Source organism: Gobio gobio (assembly GCF_949357685.1).
Source record: "Gobio gobio genome assembly, chromosome: 1".
In the NCBI taxonomy this organism is placed as follows: domain Eukaryota; kingdom Metazoa; phylum Chordata; class Actinopteri; order Cypriniformes; family Gobionidae; genus Gobio; species Gobio gobio.
Genome location: NC_137097.1, coordinates 73,810,940 through 73,838,883, shown reverse-complemented (window position 1 = coordinate 73,838,883; position 27,944 = coordinate 73,810,940). Strand labels below are relative to the sequence as shown.

Here is a 27,944-nt window from a genome sequence, read left to right as displayed (position 1 = left end):
TCTATGAGTTGTTCTTTATGTTGATGTCCCTTAGATACCTCTAGACTAGTTGGGACGTAACAGCTGTCTTCCACCTGAACGTATTCAGGCAGTTCAGCACCGTCTGAGCCCGTCTGTTGGTGAGACGTGCTGTCATGTTCACCGAGTCCCACTCCACACCGAGTATGGACTGTTAAATCCTGACTTAGATTCTGACTCAGTCGGAGAGGTGTGCTCTATTGTGTCCTTCGCCAGGAGGACTGCAATCTTGTCCCGCAGGACAGGAGTGTCCTTTCCCACCACCGAGGTGAACAAGATGCTGATGAACCTGGGGGGACGCCTGGCAAACTGAATCGCATAGCCGAGTCTGATTGTCCGAATGAGCCAACGCGACATGCTGGGAAGTGCTAGCTAGACTCCCAAACTCTGTACGAGTGGCACCAAAGGTACAACAGATGTACCCATGGGGAGGCAGCAAGGAGTGCTGGGTTCCAACCCGGGAAGCAGTGCGTCCCAGAGTAGAGGCGGTGAGTGTGGTGCACTTACCTGGCTCTGTGGATCTCCTGAGGGACTGGGTAGGGAGGCGTGAGGAGGCAGTATGTCCTCGAAACACGGATGAGGCAGTGCTTCCCTGCCCGTGGCGAATGAGGGTGTAGCTGAGAGTGAGGAAGCGGAGCGTCGCTAACTGTCAGCACAGACCCAGTATGGCCCAGAGGTTTTGGAAACTGCTCTTTTTTGAAAATGTGGGAACAGAAACTAAATGAAACACAGGATTCTCCACCAAGGGAAGGAGCGGTGCATTCACCGTCTCCTGGAACAGAGCATCTCCCTCTCGGCCACCTGGCTCAAGGCGGCTTTGCTGTCCACTTCAAGGGTTTAACGGACCCACCCACTTTTTACGATCAATGATATTGGACCCACTCACTTTTACTGTCTCTAATTCAGCACGTCTGTTTACCTACCCCTAACCGATAAACACTTATTATTAAACACATTTTAGACACTTTATTTCCACTTTTCTAATATTTTCTTCATTTTTATTGAAAATAAATGCCTTTTCGATCTGATATGTGATGGGAAAAGGGAGTAGAGTGAGTTCGGCAAAAGGTAGATTCAAACTTCGGCTCGATTTGCATCAAAACTTGATGCCATGCGGTAGACCTCCCGAAATTACTAGTGTCGCGGAACGGGCGTGTTACGGATACGTGGTGTTGTCAGACGCGGCACGCAGTAGGCGGATGTTTGTATTGGTGCATTTCTACAGTGAGCTGAAATGACAAGAGTGCACATTTGGTAAATAAATATAAAACAACATTTATTCATCACACAATTATTTACAACACAACAAAGGAGGCTTTGCTTGAGGTGTTTCTCCGGATTTTGTTGTTTTTAAGAAAAAAAACCCTAATTTTGTCTGTTTAGTATTGTCACCTTTTCCGTTCTACATGGAGCTCACGTGTCCGTTGTTTTTTTTAATTTAATTTTTATTTTTTATAAGGACTCATTTTATATATAAGGATTTTTTTCTATTGCCCTGCCAAAATTTTCACTGGCCCCACCACAAAAAAAAGTTATTTTAAAATAAAATAAGCCCAGTATTGTTTTTGTTGTTTTTGATCCATGTAACCTTAAAGCTACACTGTGTGATATTTCCCCCCATCTAGAGGTGAAAAGGTATATGACCATCCAGTGAATTTTAGTTTCTGTTCATCTCAATTCCGATTTCGTTTCAACTCCTACGGTGGCCGATTTAGTCCAAGATTAACATGGCTTCCAGTTCGACCTCGTCCACATTCGACACGGTGCCATCGAGTGTAAAAACGCGAAAGGCGAAGCTTGAGTTTACGGGTATGTCCCTCTTTGGCTAATGTACTTTCAAGATGGAGGGGCAACATGGCGACCCGCATTCGAACCCCTTACCCTTATGTATTTCCAATGGCATATTATAAACTTACGAGAATACTTTATTACTTGAAAGAAGTAAATATACATTAATGAGCACATATATTTTTGAAAGAACTAAGTGTTTGTAGCTAAGAATAAACTAAAAAAGTTACACAGTGTAGCTTTAATAAATAAGTTTATTCTCTCCAAAAACTACTAGCCTAACTAATATATATTGTAAATATTGTTAAAGACAATCAGTAATAAAATAAGAACAAATAATCAAATTACGAGCAACAGCACAAATCAATACAGCAGAACAAACATACAAATGATGTAGGTTAATATAGGTCTAAACTAGATTTTCAGGTACACAAATAGTTATCAAATGTAAAATATTACTGCATTGTCTGCATTAAATTATTTATCACTGCATATAAATATAGATTAGCCCTTATTAAAATTTATTCCGTCAAGAGTCGTGAGTGATTTTTTTTTCTGCCTTTTGTTATCTCTACGATATTTTCCATTTTCCATGTTATACGGTAGGGGGCGCTATTACACATCTCCTGAACGAGTACAGCATCTCTTGATTAAAACAGGCGAAGAAGAAGAAACAGCAACGACAACGATTACAGACTGGTGATATCACTGAATTCATAGTGTGAAATATCCTAAACCATTGCTTTTGGTTCCATCTAATAATTGCTCAGTCAGTTGTTTGTTTTTTCTTCTCTTGTTTCAGTACATATTCACAACAGACCTAAGTAAATGTTTAGAGATTTTTAGGTTTTAGATTTTGGAATTGCATGTTATCACGTGCTGCCAGAAGATAAAAACCTGGCAATCTGGGTGAGCCCATGACCTTCCATCTAGCACCAGAGTAGAACCAGTGTGACATCTGCATTAGATTTGACAAACCTGACAAAAACTATGACAACCGCTTCATAATGTTACATATTATTAATTATTTGGACATTTAAATCCTTTTCTTTTTATATCCACAGGCTGATGACAAAAGAGATTATGGCCAGTTCCAATATGTAATGTCTGTCCAACGTTGGAGGTTGATGTCAATCTGGTGTTGTGTTTAGGGTTGACATCAGAACCCAACTTCAGATTTACGTCAACATCCAACATTGGACGGACGTTGCATTTTGGTTGAAAATGAAAATCGGGTTGACGTCAGAACCCAATGTCAGATAGACGTCAACATCCAACGTTGGACAGACATTGCCTCTCGCTGCAAAAATGCGTTCTATGTGATCGGGGCCTTATGGTGCATTCACACCGAACGCGAATAGAGCGTCTGGAGCGTGTTATTACCCTCCTGAACACTTTTGTATATAGCGCGTGTCTCCCTATATCATTGTGTGATACTTTTGTATCCTTTTTATAAAGTTTTAGCCTGGTTGTCACTGCCATTCACAGCCATGGAGAAGCCCTTTTTTAACAGTAAGAGATCTCAGGGGAACAATGAGACCTGCATAGATAGAACTAAAGAGAATGTTCTTAGAACTCCAGAACATAGACGAGTCCAGGTAGAGCCTGGTCCCAAGCTGCACAGGAACCAGCCACAAAGCAATCTTATCACAGAATGTAATGGCTAAAACTACTTTATTTGCCAGCAATTACCTGTGCTAAAAATATGAGCAAGGGGTCCCGAATACAGGATGAATGAAATACATATCACGCAGGCTCTTACAGAACCAATAAATGTATTATTAACCAAAGTATTATTACAACAGCATTGTAAATAATAGTAGATATACAATGCTGCTTTTTAACATATTTACCATTATAAATTATGAAACAGCTTGGTCCGTTGCTCTGTTGGGTCGATCCAACCCTCCTCCGTGTCACACAAAAAAATATTGAAGAGACAACATATTCCATCTTCAAAAAATCTCCTCTAAAGAGACATGATGGCTTTATATGATTTAATTAAGGGTTTTATTTACATACAAACATACGTATTGCATGCCAAATACGTTGACACCCTTTTCACATGTGAAATGAGATATACTACTACATTGAATCACACATAGTTTTGAACTAGTTTTGAATTTTTGAGATAAAGTCTCATAACTTAGGTGACAGATTTACGAAAACAGTCAGCACAAAATTGTGACATTAAAAAACTGTTCAGATCAGCAGTCATAGAGGAGGAAATGTGCATTCACATATTCTGCTAAACTTACTTGAACATTTCTGCTGAATTAATCAAATTTATATTGAGTTTATGAGCTTTAAAATGACACTACATAAAGTAATGAGGTGATAAGGTAAAGACATCAGTATAGAGGTAGACAGTTCCCTTTCGAGGGAACTCGCACTGCATCGGGACGACGCTTTGGGGATGCTCCCTTAGCATCAGCGAATCTGAAACCAGAATGCCAACTAGGCCAATCCGATTGGCGTGCGTGATGACGTCATTGTGACGGCATACCCGGAAGTATAAAAGGGGAGCTGGAACGTAATGGCGGTAGTTATTGCTCTTCAGCAAGCGCTATCTGTCAAACTGTCTGTCTATTTACTATTGTATGTCAGTGAAAGTGTGTGATTGAAATGAAGTGTGAAAAAGTGAGAGAGTTCAAGCAGCGTGTGCATCCTTGCCCTCGCTACATGTCGGGCTCGGATACACACCTGCTGTGTGTGCACTGCCTGGGCGTTCAGCATGCTCGAGCGGCTCTCGAGGGAGCCGCTTGTGAGCATTATGAAAGCTGACGCTCAGAGTGCTCCGCTCTCGGCTGGCCGTGTTCGATGAGGCCGGCCAGCCTCGTGAGCCCCGTGGATCGGTCCCGCATCCGCCGAGGCGGTGCGGCGAGGCTGGTCATGGGGCTCACGGATGGACTGTCAGCGGGACTGGGACTGCTGAGGCATCTTCCCAGTCTTTGTCTGACAGTTCAGATGTTCTCCTTCCCCGTGTGGAAGCCCGCGCTGCGGCTTCTTCCCCCGGGGCGGAGGACCCGATGTGTGAGCGGTCTGATTCTGAGGAATTAGACGTACTCAGCATCGAGGCAGTCAAAGTCATAAGCACTTCTTAAATATGCAAGATTCCATCCTCGCGATTGCTGGAAAAAAAGGCAGCGCGCAGGTTATGGGTCTGCAATTAATGTGAACACACGCGATCGGTGTGCATGAGATACTGGTTGGCTTAACGGACGAGTCCGTATAGTACAATAAAAAATCAGTATTTGTCTGATATGGCTGCATTTAAGTCTGAGGATTTAAATGAGATATGATCTGACTCTGTGGAGTTAGACATTCAGTCATTCAGACCATGTTTCACTGTATTGTGTGACACTGTTTGGCTTTTTTCTCGAGGGATGAAAGCCAATTGTATTATGACGGGAACCACGTTGCTGAGGCAACGCGGGGTCTATGAGTCCGTATATATACAAATAAAACAGTGTCGTCTGATTAATTACGGCTACATTTAATTCTAAGGAATTAAATTAAATATAATCTAACTTTGAGGAGTTAGATATTCAGCCTATCATTCAGACTATGTTCACCTTATTGTGGCTGCATTTAATTCTAAGGAATTAAATTAAAATATTATCTGACTTTGAGGAGTTAGATATATTTTTTATTCAGCCTATTATTCAGATCAGGTTGCACGGGTTTGGTGATTATGATGGCATTTAATTCCGAGGAATTGAGTGTCATGTTATCCGACTTTGATAAGTTGGATACTTTAATTCTGTCACCCAGGCGTGTTTAACTTGTGAACTGGATATTCATCTAAGATGGAGCCCTCCTGAAGTTGATGTCGTTCTCGCCGCCTTGTGGCCTGCGGGACACATCAGTTTCAGGCAATTGCTAATCGCAGTGTCCGCTCTAGGGTTGTGGCCCTGTTGAGCTGCTCCCTTAGATGAGGCCCCTGCTGGCCAGCCCCCTCTCCCGGGTAGGAGCGATCGAGGTCGCCTCCCCTGTGGAGTTTTCGGGAATCGACGCTGTGTTCCCGCCGTCTAGTACGCTTCGGGCCACATCGTTTCCCCGCGCACGCGTGCTGCACCAGCCGCCTCTAGCAAGACTTGCGGTGGTTCAGCAAACGCGTACGCACACCGAAAATCTTCCTCGATTTCGCCCTGCCGGTTAGCCGCTTCAGGGGGTCGGGGAGGAGGCTCGGTTGACACCCGAGACCGGCCTCGAGAGGCTGGTTCCCTTAGCAGATTATCTCGGCGCATGGTTATGCCTCCGAATATATCAGCTTGGGGCCTGCGACTGTAGAAAGGGGCATACAGACTGCAGTCCGATTACCTTCCCCTGAAGTTCAGTGGGGTGGTCTGGACGGCAGTGGTCCCTGGGCAGGTTCGGGTAATGGAACAGGAAGTTCACTCCCTGCTGGTAGGGAGGCCACAGAATGTGCTCCTCCGCCAGACAGGGAGTCCGGGTTCTACAGCCGGTACTTCACAGTTCCTAAGAGGGATGGCCAGTTGCATCCAACTTTGGACCTGAGGTACTTGAATCGTTCTCTGAGGAGATTCAGATTCAAGATGCTTAGCAATTCCTCCATTGTGATTCAGATCCAGTCTGAGGACTGGTCTGTCACGATGGGTCTGAAGAGGACGCATACTTCCCTGTATCCATCCTTCTGTGTCACAGGAAGTTCCTGAGGTTCGCTTTTTGGGGCAAAGCGTACCAATATCGGGTTCTTCCAGGCGGCCTAGCCCTTTGAGACTCTACACACAGTAGCGTGTTGTCGCCTTCTCAGAGAACTGTGTTCCTGGGAGTCGTATGGGATTCTCTACGTTGTGGGCACAATTGTCTCCCGAACGTATCGAGTCCATACGGGCGGTGGTCTCTAAAAAGAAGCTAGGCCACAGCATCACTGTGAAGCAGTTTAAGGCTGCTGGGGCTCATTGCGGCTGCGTCCAACAGAATATCTCTTGGCCTGCTGCATGAGACCCTTACAGTGGTAGCTGGGAATCAAGGGGTTTTCCTCGGGGGGGAAAACCATTCTGTATGATCAGGGTAACGCGCAGATGCCTTCGTTCCCTAGTCATATGGAAGAAACCTTGGTTTCTGTCCCAGGGGCCAGTGTTGGGAGCGTTCTGTTGCCGGTAATCCGTTTCAACAGGCGCCTCCCTCACTGGCTGGGACGTGGTTATGGGAAGTAAACCAGGTGGCTTTCCTTGAGGGGAAATCCATTCTGTATGATCAGGGTAACGCGCAGATGCCTTCGTTCCCTAGTCATATGGAAGAAACCTTGGTTTCTGTCCCAAGGGCCAGTGTTGGGAGCGTTCTGTTGCCGGGAATCCGTTTCAACAGACGCCTCCCTCACTGGCTGTGACGTGGTCATGGCGGCCGCTTTGCGAGAGGTCTGTGGGAGACCAGGCATTTCTCCTGGCACATCTACTGCCTGGAAATGCTGGCGGTCTACAAAGCTCTGAGGAGCTTTTTCCCGGACCTCCGCGGCCACCATGTACTGATACGGAGGTAAAACAGGTGGCTTTCCTTGAGGGGAAATCCATTCTGTATGATCAGGGTAACGCGCAGTGGCCTTCGTTCCCTAGTCATATGGAAGAAACCTTGGTTTCTGTCCCAAGGGCCAGTGTTGGGAGCGTCCTGTTGCCGGAAATCCGTTTCAACAGACGCCTCCCTCACTGGTTGGGGCACGGCAGGGGGGTTTGAGGTTGCGCCCTCTTTGCAGACTGGCGCATCACATCCTCCTGTGGTCCCAAGGGAAACTGTTGTCCATCAGGGCAATGTATGTCCCGGGGGTCCAAAATCAGGGAGCAGACATCCTGTCGAGGCAGGGGCTGAGGCCCGGGGAGTGGCGACTCCACCCAGAGGTGGTGGAGGCCATATGCAAGAGGTTCGGCCCAGTGGAAGTGGATCTGTTTGCGTCTCGAGAGACGTCCCACTGTCCACTGTGGTTTTCCCTCACGCATCCAGCTCCGCTGGGGCTGGATGCCATGGTGCAGACGTGGCCGAGGCTGCGTCTGTACGCATTTCCCCCGATTGCTCTGCTCCCGGGAGTCCTGGAAAGGGTCCGTCGACAGGGGGTCAGTCTACTTCTGGTAGCACCCCGTTGGCCGACTCGAGTTTGGTTCTCGGATATCATAGCTCTGCTAGCAGGTCAGCCGTGGGAGATTCCTCTGAGGAGGGATCTCCTATCTCAGGCGGCGGGTACGATATTTTACCCCCGCCCGGAGATTTGGAACCTGTGGGTCTGGCCCCTGAGGGGACCAGGTTCATAGAGGCTGGCCTATCGGCAGACGTGATAGAGACCTTACTCAGCTCCAGGGCTCCGTCTACGAGGAGACTGTACAGCTTCAAGTGGAATGTATTTTCCACTTGGTGCAGAGAACGTGAGGTGGACCCAGTTAACTGCCCAGTGGCTTCAGTGCTGGAGTTCCTCCAAGATCGTTTCTCTGCAGGGCTTACCCCGTCCACACTCAAGGTGTACGTGGCTGCCATTGCGGCTTTCCACACTCCTTTGGGTGATGGGCCTCTGGGTAGGTACCAGCTGGTTGTACAATTCCTCCGTGGGGCTCGGAGGATGAGGCCTGCGGCTCGGTCCAGAGTTCCAACCTGGGACCTGGCAGTGGTTCTCGAAGGATTGGCTGAGGCCCCCTTCGAACCATTGGAGTCGGCTGGACCAAAGGATCTGACCCTTAAGGTGGCTTTTCTCCTTGCCATTACCTCTCTCAGGAGAGTGGGAGATCTCCAGGCCTTGGCGGTAACGCCGACCTGCCTGGAGTTTGCCCCGGGAGGAGTAAAAGCCATCTTACACCCTAGGCCGGGCTACGTGCCTAAGGTGCCATCAAGGGTGGTCAGGTCATTGGTCCTGCAGGCATTTCATCCTCCGCCTCATGTGACGGCGGAAGAGGGGAGGCTTCACCTACTCTGCCCGGTTAGGGCTCTAAGAGTTTATCTGGCGAAGTCTGCACAGTGGAGGAGATCACAACAACTGTTGGTGTGTTTTGGTTCACCTAAGAAGGGATTGCCTGCATCTACTCAGACAATCAGTAACTGGATTGTCCAGGCGATTACCATGGCCTACCAGGTGCGCAGTTTGCCTTCACCTGTGGCCGTGAGGGCTCATTCCACCAGAGGCATGGCCTCTTCGGTGGCCCTTCTTTCTGGGGTCCCCTTGCAGGATATCTGCGAGGCGGCCGGGTGGGCTACCCCACACACTTTCATCAGGTTCTATAGCCTGGATCTCCCTACGACACCTGGTGCGAGGGTGCTCCAGTCCTAGCTGTGCCCGGTCTCCGGCTTCACACTAGGGCAGGTGCTACCCTTCGGTGTGGCCTAGTGGGTACTCGTTCCCCAAAGCGTCGTCCCGATGCAGTGCGAGTTCCCTCGAAAGGGAACTGCTCGGGTTATGTATATAACCCTTGTTCCCTGAGAAGGGGAACGAGCACTGCATCCCGACGCCACACCTCGGCGCGCCTGGAGCGCATGCTTCAGAGCAATTACTACCGCCATTACGTTCCAGCTCCCCTTTTATACTTCCGGGTATGCCGTCACAATGACGTCATCACGCACGCCAATCGGATTGGCCTAGTTGGCATTCTGGTTTCAGATTCGCTGATGCTAAGGGAGCATCCCCAAAGCGTCGTCCCGATGCAGTGCTCGTTCCCCTTCTCAGGGAACAAGGGTTATATACATAACCCGAGCAGTTTTCTCAGCCCTATAATGTATTTCTCTATATTTAATCAGAAAATTGAAGTTCAAAACTAACCATTTTTGCTGCTTAGTTTCAATAAAGGCTATTTTTTTTCACTGTGGAGAAAGACCACACTGATCTTAAAATGTTGAGAAATGAGAAATAAAAATTGTATTAATATTTATGTTCTCTTATGTAATTTGTAACTCACACCATCATCATCATTTCTACAGACAGAAGAACGTTCACAGACACATAAATCTCCAAAGACAGATGAACCTCCACAGACAGACAAACCTCTGCAGACAGATGAATCTCCACAGACAGATGAACCTCTGCAGACAGATGAATCTCCACAGACAGACAAACCTCTGCAGACAGATGAACCTCCACAGACAGACAAACCTCTGCAGACAGATGAACCTCTGCAGACAGATGAACCTCCACAGACAGACAAACCTCTGGAGACAGATGAATCTCCACAGACAGATGAACCTCCACAGACAGACAAACCTCTGCAGACAGATGAACCTCCACAGACAGACAAACCTCTGCAGACAGATGAACCTCTGCAGACAGATGATCCTCCACAGACAGACAAACCTCTGCAGACAGATGAATCCCCACAGACAGACAAACCTCTGCAGACAGATGAACCTCTGCAGACAGATGAACCTCTGCAGACAGATGAACCTCCACAGACAGACAAACCTCTGCAGACAGATGAACCTCCACAGACAGACAAACCTCTGCAGACAGATGAACCTCTGCAGACAGATGAACCTCTGCAGACAGATGAACCTCCACAGACAGACAAACCTCTGCAGACAGATGAACCTCCACAGACAGACAAACCTCTGCAGACAGATGAAACTCTGCAGACAGATGAACCTCTGCAGACAGATGAATCCCCACAGACAGACAAACCTCTGCAGACAGATGAATCCCCACAGACAGACAAACCTCTGCAGACAGATGAACCTCTGCAGACAGATGAACCTCTGCAGACAGATGAACCTCCGCAGACAGACAAACCTCTGCAGACAGATGAACCTCCACAGACAGACAAACCTCTGCAGACAGATGAACCTCCACAGAAAGAAAAATCTCCAATGACAGATGAACTTGTGCTGGCAGATGAACCCCCACAAACAGAAAAAGAGCAATCTCCTATAATACCAGGTAAAAATATTTATTTATTTATTCATTTTTAAACAATTTATCTAGGAAAATGTAATCACTGAGACAGAATTAGTCATATCATTGTTGGTGTTAGTGAAAAACTGCTGAGCTTTAGTCCCAACTCAAGATCCTTTCCTGATTCAGTTGTCTTCACGCAGTCCATTGTGGTGATGCAGTTTCTGTAACTAAATCGGTCTGATCTCATTCTTTTACCAATATCATGCATTCTACTTGGGCAGGTGCCCAGTGCCACTGAATACTCACCTTCTCTGGCTATTGGGGAAACTTAAAAATCATTGGTTCATCTCATAAACACTGGTTATTGCAAAAGAATGTGTTTGAATGGAATGAATTGACTTCCATTGAATGTGTGGTTCCCTTTCGTTCAGTCACTACGATTTACATCAGTGACTGACGAATGGGGTTTTGCTTAGAAGCCAATCGCCTTCGAGATCTACAAAACGAGCCAATGGCATGAGAATGCCATGGGTCTGCAGAATTTTCATAGCGCAACTCCGCCCCACCTCTTGGGAATATAAGGAGCTGCGCGCCAATCTCGTATTATGTTTCTGCTTCGGAGCCGAGTGTTGACTTGCCTTCCTGAGCGTCTCTACTCTTCAAGATGAGCGACTCTCCAGAGTGTCGGTGTTATGGCGCGTTCCAGCGAGTTCCGCATTCCTGTCTGATCTGTGCAGTGATCTCGCACAGGGTGGGTGTTCTCCCTGGGCGCTTCGGCATTTCTGCAGAGCTTTCTCCTCTCTAAAAGAGCTACACATGGCAAGTCTTTTTCAAGATTTCTCGCCCTTGTGTTTCTGGGTGCGGTCGGCTGGTTAGTCCATCTGACGGGCATGAACGCTGTAGGTTTACGTCACTTTTCTACGAAGACCTATAGAGCCGCGGGCCAGGCCGTGTCCGCCTTGCATTCAGGAGTTCCAGAACTTGCCAGCCTGGTGTTCAGAGAATAACCATGCTCTGAACACCAAGAAAACTAAGGAGATCATTGTCGACTTCAGGAAGAACAGCACCGACCTACCCCCCCACACTCACCGCATATCAGCGGTGAGTGTGCAGAGAGGGTCCACACCTTCCGGTTTCTTGGCATCCTCATCTCCGCTGACATCTCCTGGACAGGCAACACTACAACGGTTATCAAGAAGGCTCAACAGCGGCTGCACTTTCTGCGGGTTCAACCTGCTGCTGACCTTCTACCGCTCGTCCATTGAGAGCCTATTGACGTACTGTATCACAGTATGGTACATCAGCTGAACTGTGGCAGACAGTGAGAGGCTTCAGAGAGTAGTAAAGGCAGCACAGAAAATCATCGGCTGCCCTCTCCCCTCCTTGATGGACGTTCACACCTCCTGCTGCCTTAGTAGAGCGAAAAACATTACCAAGGACAGATCTCACCCTGGCTTTGATCTGTTTAACCTGTTGCCTTCAGGGAGGCGCTACAGGTGCATTAGAACAAGGACCAACAGATTTAAGAACAGTTTTTTCCAAAAGCCATAATCACTTTAAACTCACATATGCACTGCCAGTCTAACTCCCTAACCCTCGTACTTACTGTGCAATATTTAAATATTTAATATTTTTGATAATATTGATAATAATTACCTCTCCCTTTGCACTATTAGTAGTGCCTATTAGTACTATTTAATTCTATGTTGTTATGTTTCTTGCTGGTACTGGAAAGGAGTTGCTTTTAATCTCATTGTACATGTGTAAAGTGACAATAAATGGCATTTCATTTCATTTTCATACTATGGCCATCCTTCAAGTCCATCAGGCGAAGGTGCTCAGAAACATGCACGAGGGCAATGCTGCAAGAGCTGCGTACGGCTACCAACCTCAAAGGTTACCACACGTTCTCTCAGTCAGGAGATGTCCACTGCTGTGGTCCAGGAACGTAATTTATGGTTCAACCTGGAATATATGCGGGAGGCTGAGCGAACACGTTTCCTCAACTCCCCTATCTCCCAGGCTGGGCTATTCGGCGGGGCGGTCGAGGACTTTGTGGCTTCAACTGCACAAAGCTAAAGAGAAAGCGGCAACTGTGTGCTGATTCCACCACTTGCCGCATTAAAAAGGCCTTTAAGTCAAAAGTGTAGGCCTATTTGTCAGCGTTCTACTCCGTCTCGGAGCGCGCACGCAAAAAAACTGCCTGCCAACGTAAGTGGGAATTTGAATTTCCTTTTGCGGCAGTTATAATAACACAAATCACATCACACCCAATAACTCATTCGCCCTGGCTTTTTTTCCCACTCCAACATTGCAATCATTCCTGCCCACTAAAAGCTGCAAAGATATATGTGCTTACCCCGATAGGCCAATGTAAACGATTTGGAAAAAGTTCCATTGATTCACAATTTATATCATTGCTACGAATCTACGATATGTATTGTCATATGATATCACCCATCCCTAACATGCAGTAACGTTAATGCTTCAAACACATTTGACAAGCTATCAACAAGTACAATTGACCATGACATCCTTATTCCAGAAAAGTTGTGCATGAATGTTGGGGTTGGGTGGAGGGGCATGTTTGGTCTGAACTAGTTGATGCATGAAAACAGCTCCTGATAAAGAGGTTGACTGGCTCAAAGTATTTTGAGTATTTTGAAAATACAAAAATACTCATCTTAAATATGTATAAATACAAATTACATTTGATTTTTACCATAGGCTTTAAAATACAAAATAGTATTTTGTATTTCAAAAAACGTATTTTAAATACATGTATCTGAAAAACTGCCCATCCCTGGACGTAGCGAACAATGTTGTTTTTTGAACGAGAAGAAATGGCAGAAGGCAGTGACAGTGCTCGGGAGATTTTTTTCAGCCTTCTAAAAGGACAAAGTCTGAGTTTTTATTTTGGATTTTACAAAAGTCCTGAGGGAAACTTAATCAAGGATGGTCACCCTGTCTGCAGAACATGCAAAAAGAAAGTCGCTGCAAACACTTCAAATCAGCCGAGTCATCTTTGTGACCATCACCTACTGTTGTATAGCGATCGCAAGGCAAGTTAACTTTGACCTCAATACCAAAACTATGTCTGGGGAATAATTGGACACAAAATGTTGTTTGGAATTGAAATATTTGATCTCACTCACTTGAAATTAACGCGAAACTTCCGCGAAGGAAGCAAGTGGCTTTGAGCCAAAGACGAACAAACAAGTTCAGACAAGACTATTAAGGGCATTTACCCTGCAGGCACACAACGTCATAAGACGTTGATATTTGGTTACATTTTGGTTGCGACGTCAGGTCAACGTCTAATGCCAACGTTAATTTGACGTCCAATACCAACGTCAGCTGATGTTGATATTTAGTTGTTTTTAGGTTGTGTTGTAAAGTAACCAAAATCTAACGTTGAGCCAACATCTCAAGCCAAAATCATATTGACGTCAGATTCTAACATCATTAGACGTTGATCCTTTGTTGGTTTTAGGTTGTGGTATTAACTAACCAAAATCTAACGTTAAGCCAACGTCTCAAGCCAACATCATATTGACGTCAGATTCTAACATCATTAGACGTTGATCCTTTGTTGGTTTTAGGTTGTGGTGTTAACTAACCAAAATCTAACGTTGAGCCAACATCTCAAGCCAACATCATATTGACGTCAGATTCTAACATCATTAGACGTTGATCCTTTGTTGGTTTTAGGTTGTGGTGTTAACTAACCAAAATCTAACGTTGAGCCAACGTCTCAAGCCAACATCATATTGACGTCAGATTCTAACATCATTAGACATTGATCCTTTGTTGGTTTTAAGTTGTGGTATTAACTAAGCAAAATCTAACATTGAGCCAACGTCTCAAGCCAACATCATATTGACGTCAGATTCTAACATCATTAGACGTTGATCCTTTGTTGGTTTTAGGTTGTGGTATTAACTAACCAAAATCTAACGTTGAGCCAACGTCTCAAGCCAACATCATATTGACGTCAGATTATAACATCATTAGACGTTGATCCTTTGTTGGTTTTAGGTTGTGGTATTAACTAACCAAAATCTAACGTTGAGCCAACGTCTCAAGCCAACATCATATTGACGTCAGATTATAACATCATTAGACAATGATCCTTTGTTGGTTTTAGGTTGTGGTATTAACTAACCAAAATCTAACATTGAGCCAACGTCTCAAGCCAACATCATATTGACGTCAGATTCTAAAATCATTAGACGTTGATCCTTTGTTGGTTTTAGGTTGTGGTATTAACTAACCAAAATCTAACGTTGAGCCAACGTCTCAAGCCAACATCATATTGACGTCAGATTCTAACATCATTAGACGTTGATCCTTTGTTGGTTTTAGGTTGTGGTATTAACTAACCAAAATCTAACATTGAGCCAACGTCTCAAGCCAACATCATATTGACGTCAGATTCTAACATCATTAGACGTTGATCCCTTGTTGGTTTTAGGTTGTGGTATTAACTAACCAAAATCTAACATTGAGCCAACGTCTCAAGCCAACATCATATTGACGTCAGATTCTAACATCATTAGACGTTGATCCCTTGTTGGTTTTAGGTTGTGGTATTAACTAACCAAAATCTAACATTGAGCCAACGTCTCAAGCCAACATCATATTGACGTCAGATTCTAACATCATTAGACGTTGATCCTTTGTTGGTTTTAGGTTGTGGTATTAACTAACCAAAATCTAACATTGAGCCAACGTCTCAAGCCAACATCATATTGACGTTGATCCTTTGTGTGTCGTCGCTGCTGGTTTATGATCACCTGACACTGTTAAAGATCCGGGACTCCGTGAACAATTTGCCCGTTCACGGCATCAATGAATATTCAATGTCGCCGCCACCTCTCCTAGCATCTATCCCAGCCTATCTACGGTGGTCTATCTTTCCGTTACCACGGAATAAACGCTACAAGAGACGCGGAAAGAGAGGAGGAGTCCTCGTTAACGTCAAAGCCTACCTGGCTTCCTCCGGTGAACATGATTCTCGCTGTTCACGGAACAGATTACCATCGAATCACGGCATGTTTTACTACTGCCGCTCTCTGGATTACTCTCACCGCTGGCTCACGCCGGCTATCCCAAACGCCGGCTGCTCGCTTCCGCGTTGCCGGCCTGTCAGGTTTCAGAGACGGGGCTGCGTGCTGGAGCACCTCCGCCCGCTCAACCGTGCTGCACCGCAGTCTGAGAGCTGCACAGCAGTACGCACGGCTCTCCTAAACACCCGATCGCTCACAAAGAAGACTTTTATTCTGAACGATTTCAGCTCCACAAACGATCTGGATTTTCTTCTGCTGACTGAGACCTGGCTGAAACCTGGTGACAACAGCGCTAGCTCTGAGCTCCTCCCCCCCGGCTATTTCTTCCTCAGCACCCCGCGAGCATCTGGCCGTGGTGGTGGTCTAGCCTCTGTATTCAAGCACACATATAACTGTCGCATAATTTCATCAAATAACTAGCTGCAACTATTTCTTATTGAGATAGGGTCTCCAGTTCTGTGTGCAGTTGTCTATCGTCCACCACAATTTAATAAGGCTTTTATTCAAGACTTTTCTGAGCTCCTAGCTGAGCTAATGCCGAATTATGACAATCTATTGATCTGTGGTGATTTTAACATTCATGTATGCTGTCCATCTCATCCAATGGCAAGGGAGTTTCTAAGCCTTCTTGACTCTTTTAATTTAATACAATCAGTTAATGGTCCCACACATCACTTAGGACCTTATTATCTCCCATGGTCTCCCTGTGTCCCTCAGTAAGATATGCCATACTTCCATCTCGGACCACTTCCCTATTATATTTGATTTTGTAACCCCTCCCACAACCAGGTCAATTACTCCGGCCTGTCGCCGCCGTGTCATTACTCCATCCACGGCTGGACAATTTACAGCTGCCTTCATGAACACTAGCTTATATACCCAGGTTGATCTGGCCTCTCCTTTGTGTCAGGATGACCTGATTTCCATTTTTCATTATTCGTGTTCCGAGATTTTGGATTCTATTGCGCCTTTTAGGCGTAAACCCGCTAGCACTGCACCGGAACCCTGCCTAAATGACACCACCCGCACCTTTAGGCGCTGCTGCAGGCAGGCCGAACGCAGATGGAGGAAAGATAGACTGCATGTGTCATTGGGTATATTAAGAGACAGTTTGGCTAACTACCAAAAGGCTGTTAAAGAAGCCAAACGTCAATATCTGTCGAACATTATTTCCACCAGCTGCAATCGCCCAAGGACATTATTTAATACTATACAGTCTGTTATAAATCCACCTTGCAACCTTGTCTTGAGCAAGGTGTCAGAATCCTTCTGTGAAAACTTTTTAAATAATTTTTAGTTGAGAAAGTGTCCTCTGTTAGGCAGAATATGAACAGTACTTTTTATACCAATACTGACCTTTCTCTTGTCTCCTCTGCAGTGTTTGAACGATTTGAACCTGTGTCTTTATCACGCCTTTCTGAGGTGATGCAGGGGATGTCACCCACCAATTGCCCCCTCGATATTATTCCAACCAAGGTGCTCATACAGGTCTTTGATACTGTTGGGCCATGCGTCCTCTCGCTCATTAACAGCTGCCTCAGCTCAGGGATTGTCCCAACTGTCTTCAAACACGCAGTGGTCAGACCACTTTTAAAAAAACCCAACCTGGATCCTGACATTTTGTCTAATTTTAGACCCGTCTCTCATTTACCATTTTTATCGAAGGTCCTAGAAAAAGTTGTTCTATCACAGTTACAGCCTTTTTTAGAAAATAACTCGATTTTAGAAAAGTTTCAATCTGGTTTTAGGTCACGACATAGCACTGAGTCTGCGCTGCTGAAAGTCCACAACGACATCCTTTTATCCCTTGATGCCAAAAGATCTGTGCTGTTGGTGATGCTGGATCTCACATCAGCTTTTGACACTGTGGACCATTCAGTGCTTATCGCCCGCCTTGCTCAACAGGTCGGCCTCAAGGGTTCAGTCCTGCAGTGGTTTTGCTCCTACTTGAACAACAGGAGCTTTTCTGTGGTGATCGATGACTTTTCATCATCCACTGCTCCTCTGTCCTCCGGAGTGCCACAAGGATCCATTCTTGGCCCTGTTCTATTTTCACTGTACATGTTGCCTCTTGGTTCCATTATTGCGAAGCACAATCTTTCTTTCCACCTATATGCAGACGACCTCCAGGTCTATATGCCTGTGCTTCCAAATGATGGTTCAGCTCTAGACTCCTTGCATAGCTGCTTGTCTGATATTAAACAATGGCTTTCACAAAACTTTCTTCATTTGAATGAGAGTAAAACGGAATACATTATTTTTGGTTCCTCTGTTTTACACCACGATACATATTCAAACACAACCCCTCAAGTCAGTGAGGCCATAAAGAATCTGGGGGTGATTTTTGACAGAGATCTGAATTTTAACAAACAAATTAACTCTGTAGTAAAAGCAAGCTTTTTCCAGCTGCGACTTTTAGCCAAAGTAAAGCCTTTTCTGTGCCGCAGTGATCTAGAAAAGGCAATTCATGCTTTTATCAGCACACGCATTGATTATTGTAACGCACTCTACATTGGCATCACACAGTCTTCACTCCATCGTCTCCAACTGGTACAGAATGCAGCTGCTCGCCTTTTAACCAATACATCTAGACACAGCCACATTAGCCCAGTTCTCCGTTCTCTCCACTGGCTCCCAGTTCGTTATCATATTGATTTTAAAATTTTAATGTTTGCCTTTAAAGCTCTTAATGGCCTTGCGCCACCTTATTTATCAGAGATTTTAAGTGTCCACCGTCCAAACAGAGCCCTCCGGTCGGCTGACTAGATGAGGCTAGTTGTTCCGAGGTCCCGGTACAAGCAGTGGGGCGATCGTTCATTTGCTTTTGCTGCTCCTAAACTTTGGAACACTTTACCTGTTGACCTGCGTGTTCTTACAGAGCTGGCCCTGTTCAAGTCCAGGTTAAAAACGCATTTATTTAGATTGGCCTTTAATGTATTAATACATTATATATTGTAGATGCTCTTCTGTTTTAAATGTAAAGCACCTTGGTCCTCCTCTTGGTTGTTGGAAGGTGCTATACAAATAAAGTTTGATTGATTGATTGATTGATCCTTTGTTGGTTTTAGGTTGTGGTATTAACTAACCAAAATCTAATGTTGAGCCAACGTCTCAAGCCAACATCATATTGACGTCAGATTCTAACATCATTAGACGTTGATCCTTTGTTGGTTTTAGGTTGTGGTATTAACTAACCAAAATCTAACGTTGAGCCAACGTCTCAAGCCAACATCATATTGACGTCAGATTCTAACATCATTAGACACTGATCCTTTGTTGGTTTTAGGTTGTGGTATTAACTAACCAAAATCTAACGTTGAGCCAACGTCTCAAGCCAACATCATATTGACGTCAGATTCTAACATCATTAGACGTTGATCCTTTGTTTGTTTTAGGTTGTGGTATTAACTAACCAAAATTTAACGTTGAGCCAACGTCTCAAGCCAACATTATATTGACGTCAGATTCTAACATCATTAGACGTTGATCCTTTGTTGGTTTTAGGTTGTGGTATTAACTAAACAAAATCTAACATTGAGCCAACGTCTCAAGCCAACATCATATTGACGTCAGATTCTAACATCATTAGACATTGATCCTTTGTTGGTTTTAGGTTGTGGTATTAACTAAACAAAATCTAACGTTGAGCCAAAGTCTCAAGCCAACCTCATATTGACGTCAGATTCTAACATCATTAGACGTTGATCCTTTGTTGGTTTTAGGTTGTGGTATTAACTAACCAAAATCTAACGTTGAGCCAACGTCTCAAGCCAACATCATATTGACGTCAGATTCTAACATCATTAGACGTTGATCCTTTGTTGGTTTTAGGTTGTGGTATTAACTAACCAAAATCTAACGTTGAGCCAACATCTCAAGCCAACATCATATTGACGTCAGATTCTAACATCATTAGACGTTGATCCTTTGTTGGTTTTAGGTTGTGGTATTAACTAACCAAAATCTAACGTTGAGCCAACGTCTCAAGCCAACATCATATTGACGTCAGATTCTAACATCATTAGACATTGATCCTTTGTTGGTTTTAGGTTGTGGTATTAACTAACCAAAATCCAACGTTGAACCATCGTCATATACTGACATTTAGTCATGAGGTATGATGACCAAAACCCAACGTCCACACAATGTCAGATTCTAACATCGTTTATACGTTGATATTTTATTAGTTTTAGGTTGTGAAACTCTAACATGAAACAGGAAACTCTAACATCATTAGACGCTGATATTTTGTTGGTTTTAACACATTTGTCTCATATCAGTGTTTCCCCTTTCAGGGGAGGTGGTAGACCTCCCGAAACTATTAGTGTCGAGGAGCGGGCGTGTTACGGATACGTGGTGTTGTCAGACGCGGCACGCAGTAGGCGGATGTTTGTATTGGTGCATTTCTACAGTGAGCTGAAATGACAAGAGTGCACATTTGGTAAATAAATATAAAACAACATTTATTCATCACACAATTATTTACAACACAACAAAGGAGGCTTTGCCTGAGTTGTTTCTCCGGATTTTGTCTGTTTAGTATTGTCACCTTTTTCCGTTCTACATGGAGCTCACACATCCGTTGTTTTATTTTTATTTTTTATATAAGGACTCATTTTTTATATAAGGATTTTTTTTCTACTTGCCCTGCCAAAATTTTCATTGGCCCCACCACAAAAAAGTAATAAATAAAATAAAGTAAAATAAGCCCAGTATTGTTTTTGTTGTTTTTGATACATGTAACCTTAATAAATAAGGTTATGACTCCAAAAACTACTAGCCTAACTAATATATATTTTAAATATTGTTAAAGACAATCAATAATAAAATAAGAACAAATAATCAAATTATGAGCAACAGCACAAATCAATACAGCAGAACAAACATACAAATGATGTAGGTTAATATAGGTCTAAACTAGATTTTCAGGTACACAAATAGTAATCAAATGCACAATATTACTGCATAGTCTGCATTTAAATTATATATCACTGAATATAAATATAGATTAACCCTTATTAAAAGTTATTCTGTCAAGAGTCGTAAGTTCTTTTTTTTTGTCATCTCTACAATATTTTCCACTTTCCATGTTATATGGTAGGGGGCGCTATTACACATCTCCTGAACGAGTACAGCATCTCTTGATTAAAACAGGCGAAGAAGAAGAAGCAGCAACGACAACGATTACAGACTGGTGATATCACTGAATTCATAGTGTGAAATATCCTAAACCATTGCTTTTGGTTCCATCTAATAATTGCTCAGTCAGTTGTTTGTTGTTCCTTCTCTTGTTTGAGTACATATTCACAACAGACCTAATTAAATATTTAGAGATTTTTAGGTTTTAGATTTTGGAATTGCATGTTATCACTTGTGTTGCCAGAAGATAAAAACCTGGCAATCTGGGTGAGCCCATGACCTTCCATCTAGCACCAGAGTAGAACCAGTGTGACATCTGCATTAGATATGACAAACCTGACAAAAACTATGACAACTGGTTCATAATGTGTTACGTATTATTAATTATTTGGACATTTAAATCCTTTTCTTTTTATATCCACAGGCTGATGACAAATGAGATAATGGCCAGTTTCAATATGAATGTAATGCAACGTCTGTCCAACGTTGTGGTTGATGTCAATCTGGGGTTGAGTTTAGAACCCAATGTCAGATTGATGTCAACCTCCAACGTTGGACGGAGGTTGCATTTTGGTTGAAAATGAAGATCGGGTTGGCGTTAGAACACAACATCAGATTGACGTTGGGTTCTGACGTCAACCCGATTTTCATTTTCAACCAAAATACAACGTCTGTCCGACGTTGGGGTCCAACGTCATATTGACGTCCGGTGCCTGCTGGGTATAAGGGATAATAATGTATATTCATCATACACTTATTTCACTTTTTTTTACCACATAAAAAATATGGGGACATATTGAATTGAGATTAAGATTATAAATCTTACCTGTTTATAAATTGATTTTGTACAGCGTTCAAAACAATCGTCCAGACAAGAGGATCACAACATTATAGTAGCATTAATAGTAAAGTCCTCTGATTTCATTTTCAACACAATCAAAAACGAGAGAGCGCGTCCGTTGTGATGGATGGATGTGCGCTGTTATAATACGTTGCTATTGACGGCGGTCATTATAAGGAAGGAAATGCCACAGAATAGAATTCTTGCTTAAAAAAAGTGCATAGAGCTGCTTGTTTTATTTGTTTTATTTTTCAAATATAAAACGTGTTGAAATGTTTTCAGTGTGTGCATCAGTTATTTTTGAACACTTTCATCTCATTTTAACAAAACCGTGATAGGTGATAATTGTGATAATTTTGGTAACTATAATCATGAGATGAAATTGTCATACCGTCGCATCCCTATGACAGAATTCGTTTTTTTTATTAGTTGAACCCTAAAATTACTGGTTCGAACCCAGCAGTTGCCACCACCAGTGTGTCCTTGAGAAAGGCACTTTACTCCATGTTGCTCCAGGGGGATTTTCCCTGTAATAAGTGCACTGTAAGTCGCTTTGGATAAAAGCGTCTGCCAAATGCAGGAATGTAAATGTAAATTTTACAAAATAGTGCTGTTTTCTCTTTCAGATTCATCTGAAAACACAGAGACGTGTGGAACAGGAAATCAATGGACTGAAGATTTTAAATCAAATGATTCTATAAAGGTGAAGATTCACAGAAATTCTTATTTAAAAGGCTTGTTTAAAACTGATGCCATTTTCTCCCATTATCTGCATCACTGCATGTAGAGATCACACAAACTGAAGAAGTTCTGTGTAGTCTTAAAAAACATTTTTGGGACTGTGATAGTCAAGTTCATTAGCATGTTGTAGGAAAATAAGAAATTATATATAATCTGACTCAAATTCAGGTTTGGATCAATTTTGTAAGGTAAAATTATTTAAAGGTTAAGCAAAAGTATAATTGTTTAAGTGATTTTATGTCCAGTAGGTGTCCCTGTTCCCAAACTGCTCTGTGAATCTGAAATGGTGCCAAAATGCAGATTATTTGAATAGATAGATTATTAGATTATCTGACAAAATTAAAAATGGTGGAAAATCTAGTCAGCCACTGTTGAAAAAGTTATAATCTTAAAACTATATGAAATTTTACTATTGTCATGGTGCGAGTTACTGAAATTGTGACCAAGGATGTTGAGAACCTCTTCAGTCAGTGTAACAAATATCCTTGTTTAATTTCAATGATAAACTAAAAAATGTAAATCTATATTATTTTAATAATATCATAATTACAATCCTGAAAGAGAAAGAAAACTAACGCAGACAGAAATGAAACCATCTGCTAATATGGCTAAGTTTAAGATAAAAAGCAATGACACAATCAAATCAATACTGAATGTGATTCCATGAGAAAATAAAATAAATCTATTATTATTGTGTCTGTTAAACAGAGAGAAAATGACATTGGACAACAGCAGCAAAAGACTGAAAGAGAAAACATAGAGCATCTATTATTTCACAGACTTGATCTTCACAGGAACGATAAACTAAGAGCTGGAGACATTCTTCAGATAACTGAACATTCATTACAGTCCCATAAATCCTGTGATGAAAAAGAGCTGGTTTTGAGTTTCATACAAAAACTACTGATGATGAACTACAGAGCAAGATACATTCATGTTAATATCAATGAACATGATCATACAAAACAAGGAGACTCTGACCTATCTGAAGACAGTAATGATATATTTGAAGCAATATCTTTCTCTAATGAAGCAGAAAGTAAATCTGAGCGAATCCACCCGATGGATGTTCAGATGGCCGTGTTTCATTGTGCTGATGGTTTCCTGAAGCAGCTGATGGTCACTAAACTATCCCAGTGTCAGTACGCTCTACCTCTGCTTGTTCCTGATCCATTCACACGACAGATTGAGTTTCCTCTCTGGACATTCAGACAAATCAACAAGAACTGGAAGAAAAACAACAATGGTGAAATCATCAGTCAAACCCAGCCAGTCTATAAGGCAGAAACTGCAATGGTGTTTTTCTTCAGGTTTGGCTGTGTGTCCTCATCCAAGTCTCAGCTGATGAACAGTCTGATCAATGAGAAACACAACACGTTCTTCCACAGGAACTGCCCAGGCAGCAGCAGAACCAGAGTCCTGATGGACGGAGTGGTGGAGATCGCCTGGTTCTGCCCCTCTGGGAAAAACACGGATAAATTCACTGACTGTGTTGCGTTCTGTAATCTACACGGAGATGCAGGAGACCATGAGAAACAACTCCAGATCCTCACTGAAATGGCCTCAGTCAATGTTGTTCTTCTACCACGACTTCAGAAAAATGACAGAAGTGCAGAAAAGATCCAGAACCTGTTCAGAATCACAACGCCGCTTATTTGTCTCTTTACAGAAGATGAATCTACTGTAAGGAAGATGAAGAAAGGGAAATTCAAGATCGGTCTGAAGGACAGAAATCAGTCAGATGTATCTGAAGAACTCAGAAGAGCTATAAATGATTGTCTCTCAGAATCATCTTCCACTTTCAGACTTGAAGACGTCTCCAAACACTCAGACATCAGAGTAGATGAGAAAGATGATGATGAGTGCCGGAGAGGAAGAGAAGCAGCACAGAAGATGATGAGTTTACTGGAGAAGAAAGATCTGACAGAAATCAAAGAATCATTTCTGCCCTGTCAGGGGAAACTGTGGCATCAGTGGAGTCAGAAGAACAAAGAACTACATCGACCTCAAGGAGATGAGACAGAAATTGACATCAGTAGAAAACGAACAGAAATGAATAAAATCCGTGAACAGCAGCATAATTCTGACATATGTGAGTTTATTAAGCTCTTTATTAAAGAAATGAACTCAGATGATGAACAAGAGAGGATTTTTTTTCTGAAATATCTTGGAATCCTTCTTGATGAATATATCTCAGCGGATCTTTCTGATCTACTCCAAAAGTATAATGAAGAGTGGTCAAGAGTTGTAAAACTGAAAGAGAGTCATGATAAACCTGAGCAACTCAAGACTGAACAAACTGAACTTGAGAGAATATCTGAGGATCTTCAAGATGCATCCTTTGGTCTTGAGCACATCATGAGAGAGATCGGTCAGATCTATGAATCATGTTCATCTGTGAAGAAGGAAAAGAAAGACCTGCAGTTTGACTTCTCTTCTCTCCCGAGTCTTGGAGCAGAGATGATGATCTCTGGGTTTCCACTGGAGCTGATGGATGGAGATGCTGCTCATGTTCCTCTGGTCTGGATCTCTGCTGTTCTAGATCAACTAATCCAGAAACTGGGAGACCAGAGAGTCTTTGTGCTGTCAGTTTTAGGGATTCAGAGCTCTGGGAAATCCACCATGCTCAACGCCATGTTTGGACTCCAGTTTGCCGTCAGTTCTGGCAGGTGCACCAGAGGAGCTTTCATGCAGCTGGTCAAAGTGTCAGACGAGATGAAAACACAGATGAACTTTGACTATATTCTGGTTGTTGATACTGAGGGTCTTCGTGCTCTAGAACTGGCTGGAAGATCAACAAGACATCATGACAATGAACTTGCCACATTTGTTGTAGGACTTGGAAATCTGACCTTGATCAACATTTTTGGAGAAAACCCATCTGAGATGCAGGACATTCTTCAGATTGTTGTTCAGGCCTTCCTGAGGATGAAGGAGGTCCGACTGTATCCCAGCTGTGTGTTTGTGCATCAGAACGTTTCAGACATCACAGCTGAAGAGAAAAACATGGAGGCAAAGAGACGACTTCAGAAGACACTGGATGAGATGACAAAACTCGCTGCTAAAGAGGAAGACAGTGATGCTGAATGTTTCAGTGATGTTATTAAATTTGATGTTCAGAATGATGTGAAGTATTTCGCTCATCTCTGGGAGGGAAATCCACCGATGGCACCACCAAACCCAAACTACTGTGAGAATATTCAAGAACTAAAAGAATCTATTCAAACTTATGCATCAAATTCCCATGGAATGATTCTAAAAGACTTAAAAGCTCGTATTAAAGATCTCTGGGAGGCTTTACTGAATGAACGATTCGTCTTCAGCTTCAGAAATTCTCTGGAGATTTCAGCCTACAGGAAACTGGAGACTGAATACAGCAAGTGGTCCTGGAGTCTTCGCAGTGCCATGAGGGAAACTGAGAACAAACTACACAACAAAATAGAAAATGAAGCAATTCATGAGGTTGAGGAAACTGATCTTCAAAGAGAACTGAAGAAGACAAGTGAAGAGGTGGTGGAATCAATGTCTAAATTATTTGAGAAAGACAAAGATAAAGATATAATGATTCAGTGGAAAACATCATTTGAAATCAAAATCAAGGAGCTTCAGGAAAACATTGTGAGAGAAACAAAGAGGAAATTAAATGAAATTCTTCAGCAGCGAGACCTGAAGAAAAAGATTGATGCTCAGAGGACAAATCATGAAAACACTCTCTTTGAAAAGAGCAAAGAACTTGCCTTAAAACTCAAAGATAAAGCAAATAATGAAGAAACACTGAAGGAGGAGTTTGATTTGTTTTGGGAACAGAGCGTAAAGAAGATCATCTCAGACACTCCTCCAATCAAAGACATTAACATAATGAAAGAGGTGAGAGAGCTTCTTAGTGACACTCATGGAAGTGTTTCAGTAGACCACAGGAGGGAGAGGAAGGATATCTTTACTGTGCCGAATTATTCAGATTATGTAAAAATAAAGAAATCCAGTGGAGTTACAGGAGCTTTGACAAATGTCATCAGATCAACACAGAAGACGTTTGGTTGCATTCTATCTAAAGAGGATGAAGCCCAAATAAGAGCATTAGTCAAAGATGTTGCTCAGCATACAGATATAATGATTCAGTCATTTAACATTTCAAAGATGGGCTACAACATCAGCTGCATTCAACAACTCATAGATTACATCAAGGCTAGTGTAATGCATCATGAGGAAGGATCAGTGAAATATGTGTTCAAGAATGAATTCTCCATGGATTTGGTCCTTTCCATCTGTAAGAAAGCAAACAAGATGATCACTGACCAACACAGACTGTTCAGAGAAGCCAATGATCCTGTCATATATGTAGAGAAGAAGAGAGAAGAGTACTATAGTATTTTTAAAAAATATCTCAATGGAGCCGCATCAGCTGCCATTTTTGGTGAGATCATCTGTCAGAAACTGAAAAAGCCCATTGAGCAGAGCGTCTACAAGAAGACGGCCAGAGATCTGGCAGCTGAAATGAGATCAAACTGCGAATCAATGAATGGAAACAGATCAAAACTGGAGAAACACATCCTGAAGACACTGGCAGAAGAGGAGGACTTCGACAAATACATGAACTACATTAAAACTCCCAGAGATCACTTCAAGGGTTTCATCAGAGATGAAGTTAGTCAGTACATCACTGATAAGTTCAGTGTCAGTGTTTTACCCAAGATGAAGGAGAACATTAAACTCCTGCAGCAGAAGATCATGACAGCAGCTCATGCATCTACTGAACATGTTCAAGAGAACAGTGGAGATGTTGGTTTGTGGCTGAAGAGTTTCACACAGCGGCTCTCAGATGAGCTGATCTTCTCTGAAAAAGACCTCAGTGGAGTGAAACATGATGATGTTGATGATTTCAACCTCCTAGAAGATGTGATAAGACAAGAACTTTCTGCTATAATGTCTGATATCAGCAGTAAATTTAAAACAGAGACATTTGACAAAAAACTGGACCCCAAGTTCAGGCCAGATGAGCTTCTGATTGACCACTTGTGTCAGTGCTGTTGGGTTCAGTGTCCGTTCTGTGGAGCCATCTGCACCAACACCATAGAAAACCATGATGGAGATCACAGTGTTCCTTTCCACAGAGTGGATGGAATTAAAGGATGGCATTATATTGACTCAAAAAATCTCTGTTCAAATATCTGCACAAATTTAGTGACAAGTGATAAAAAATTTTGGTCAAAGGATGAACGGTTTCCATACAAAGAATACAGAAAAGCAGGAGGAGTTTATGCAAAGTGGAGCATCACCCCTGACCGCTCTGAGCTGCCCTACTGGAAGTGGTTTGTGTGCAGATTCCAGAAAGATCTGGAAAAGCATTATAAACAAACATTTGATGAAATGAGAGCAATTCCAAATGAATGGAGAAAGCTCACAAATCAGGATGCTATTGAGAGTTTGGATAAATACATTTAAACATATATAAACTAACAGAGCACAATAAAACTTATTTTAAGCCACTTATTGGCAGAACACAATATAAAATATAAACATGCACTTC

General features: G+C 42.9%; 2 protein-coding genes across 2 annotated transcripts in view; one reads left to right on the top strand and one right to left on the bottom strand.

Moving 5' to 3' along the window:
• The window catches only part of LOC307122960 (uncharacterized protein), a gene marked incomplete at both ends in the record, with an annotated part of 765,959 nt that overhangs the window by 120,762 nt on the left and 617,253 nt on the right, over nt 1-27,944 (bottom strand). The window lies entirely within an intron of this gene.
• LOC307135784 (interferon-induced very large GTPase 1-like) lies at nt 443-27,944 on the top strand (the record flags this gene model as incomplete). Its single annotated transcript, XM_079832449.1, has 5 exons — nt 443-506; nt 11,628-11,922; nt 17,445-17,753; nt 19,992-20,094; nt 23,126-27,944. The coding sequence occupies 5 exons, from the start codon at nt 443-445 to the stop codon at nt 27,857-27,859; spliced, it is 5,505 nt and encodes a 1,834-aa protein (XP_079688575.1). The 3' UTR covers nt 27,860-27,944.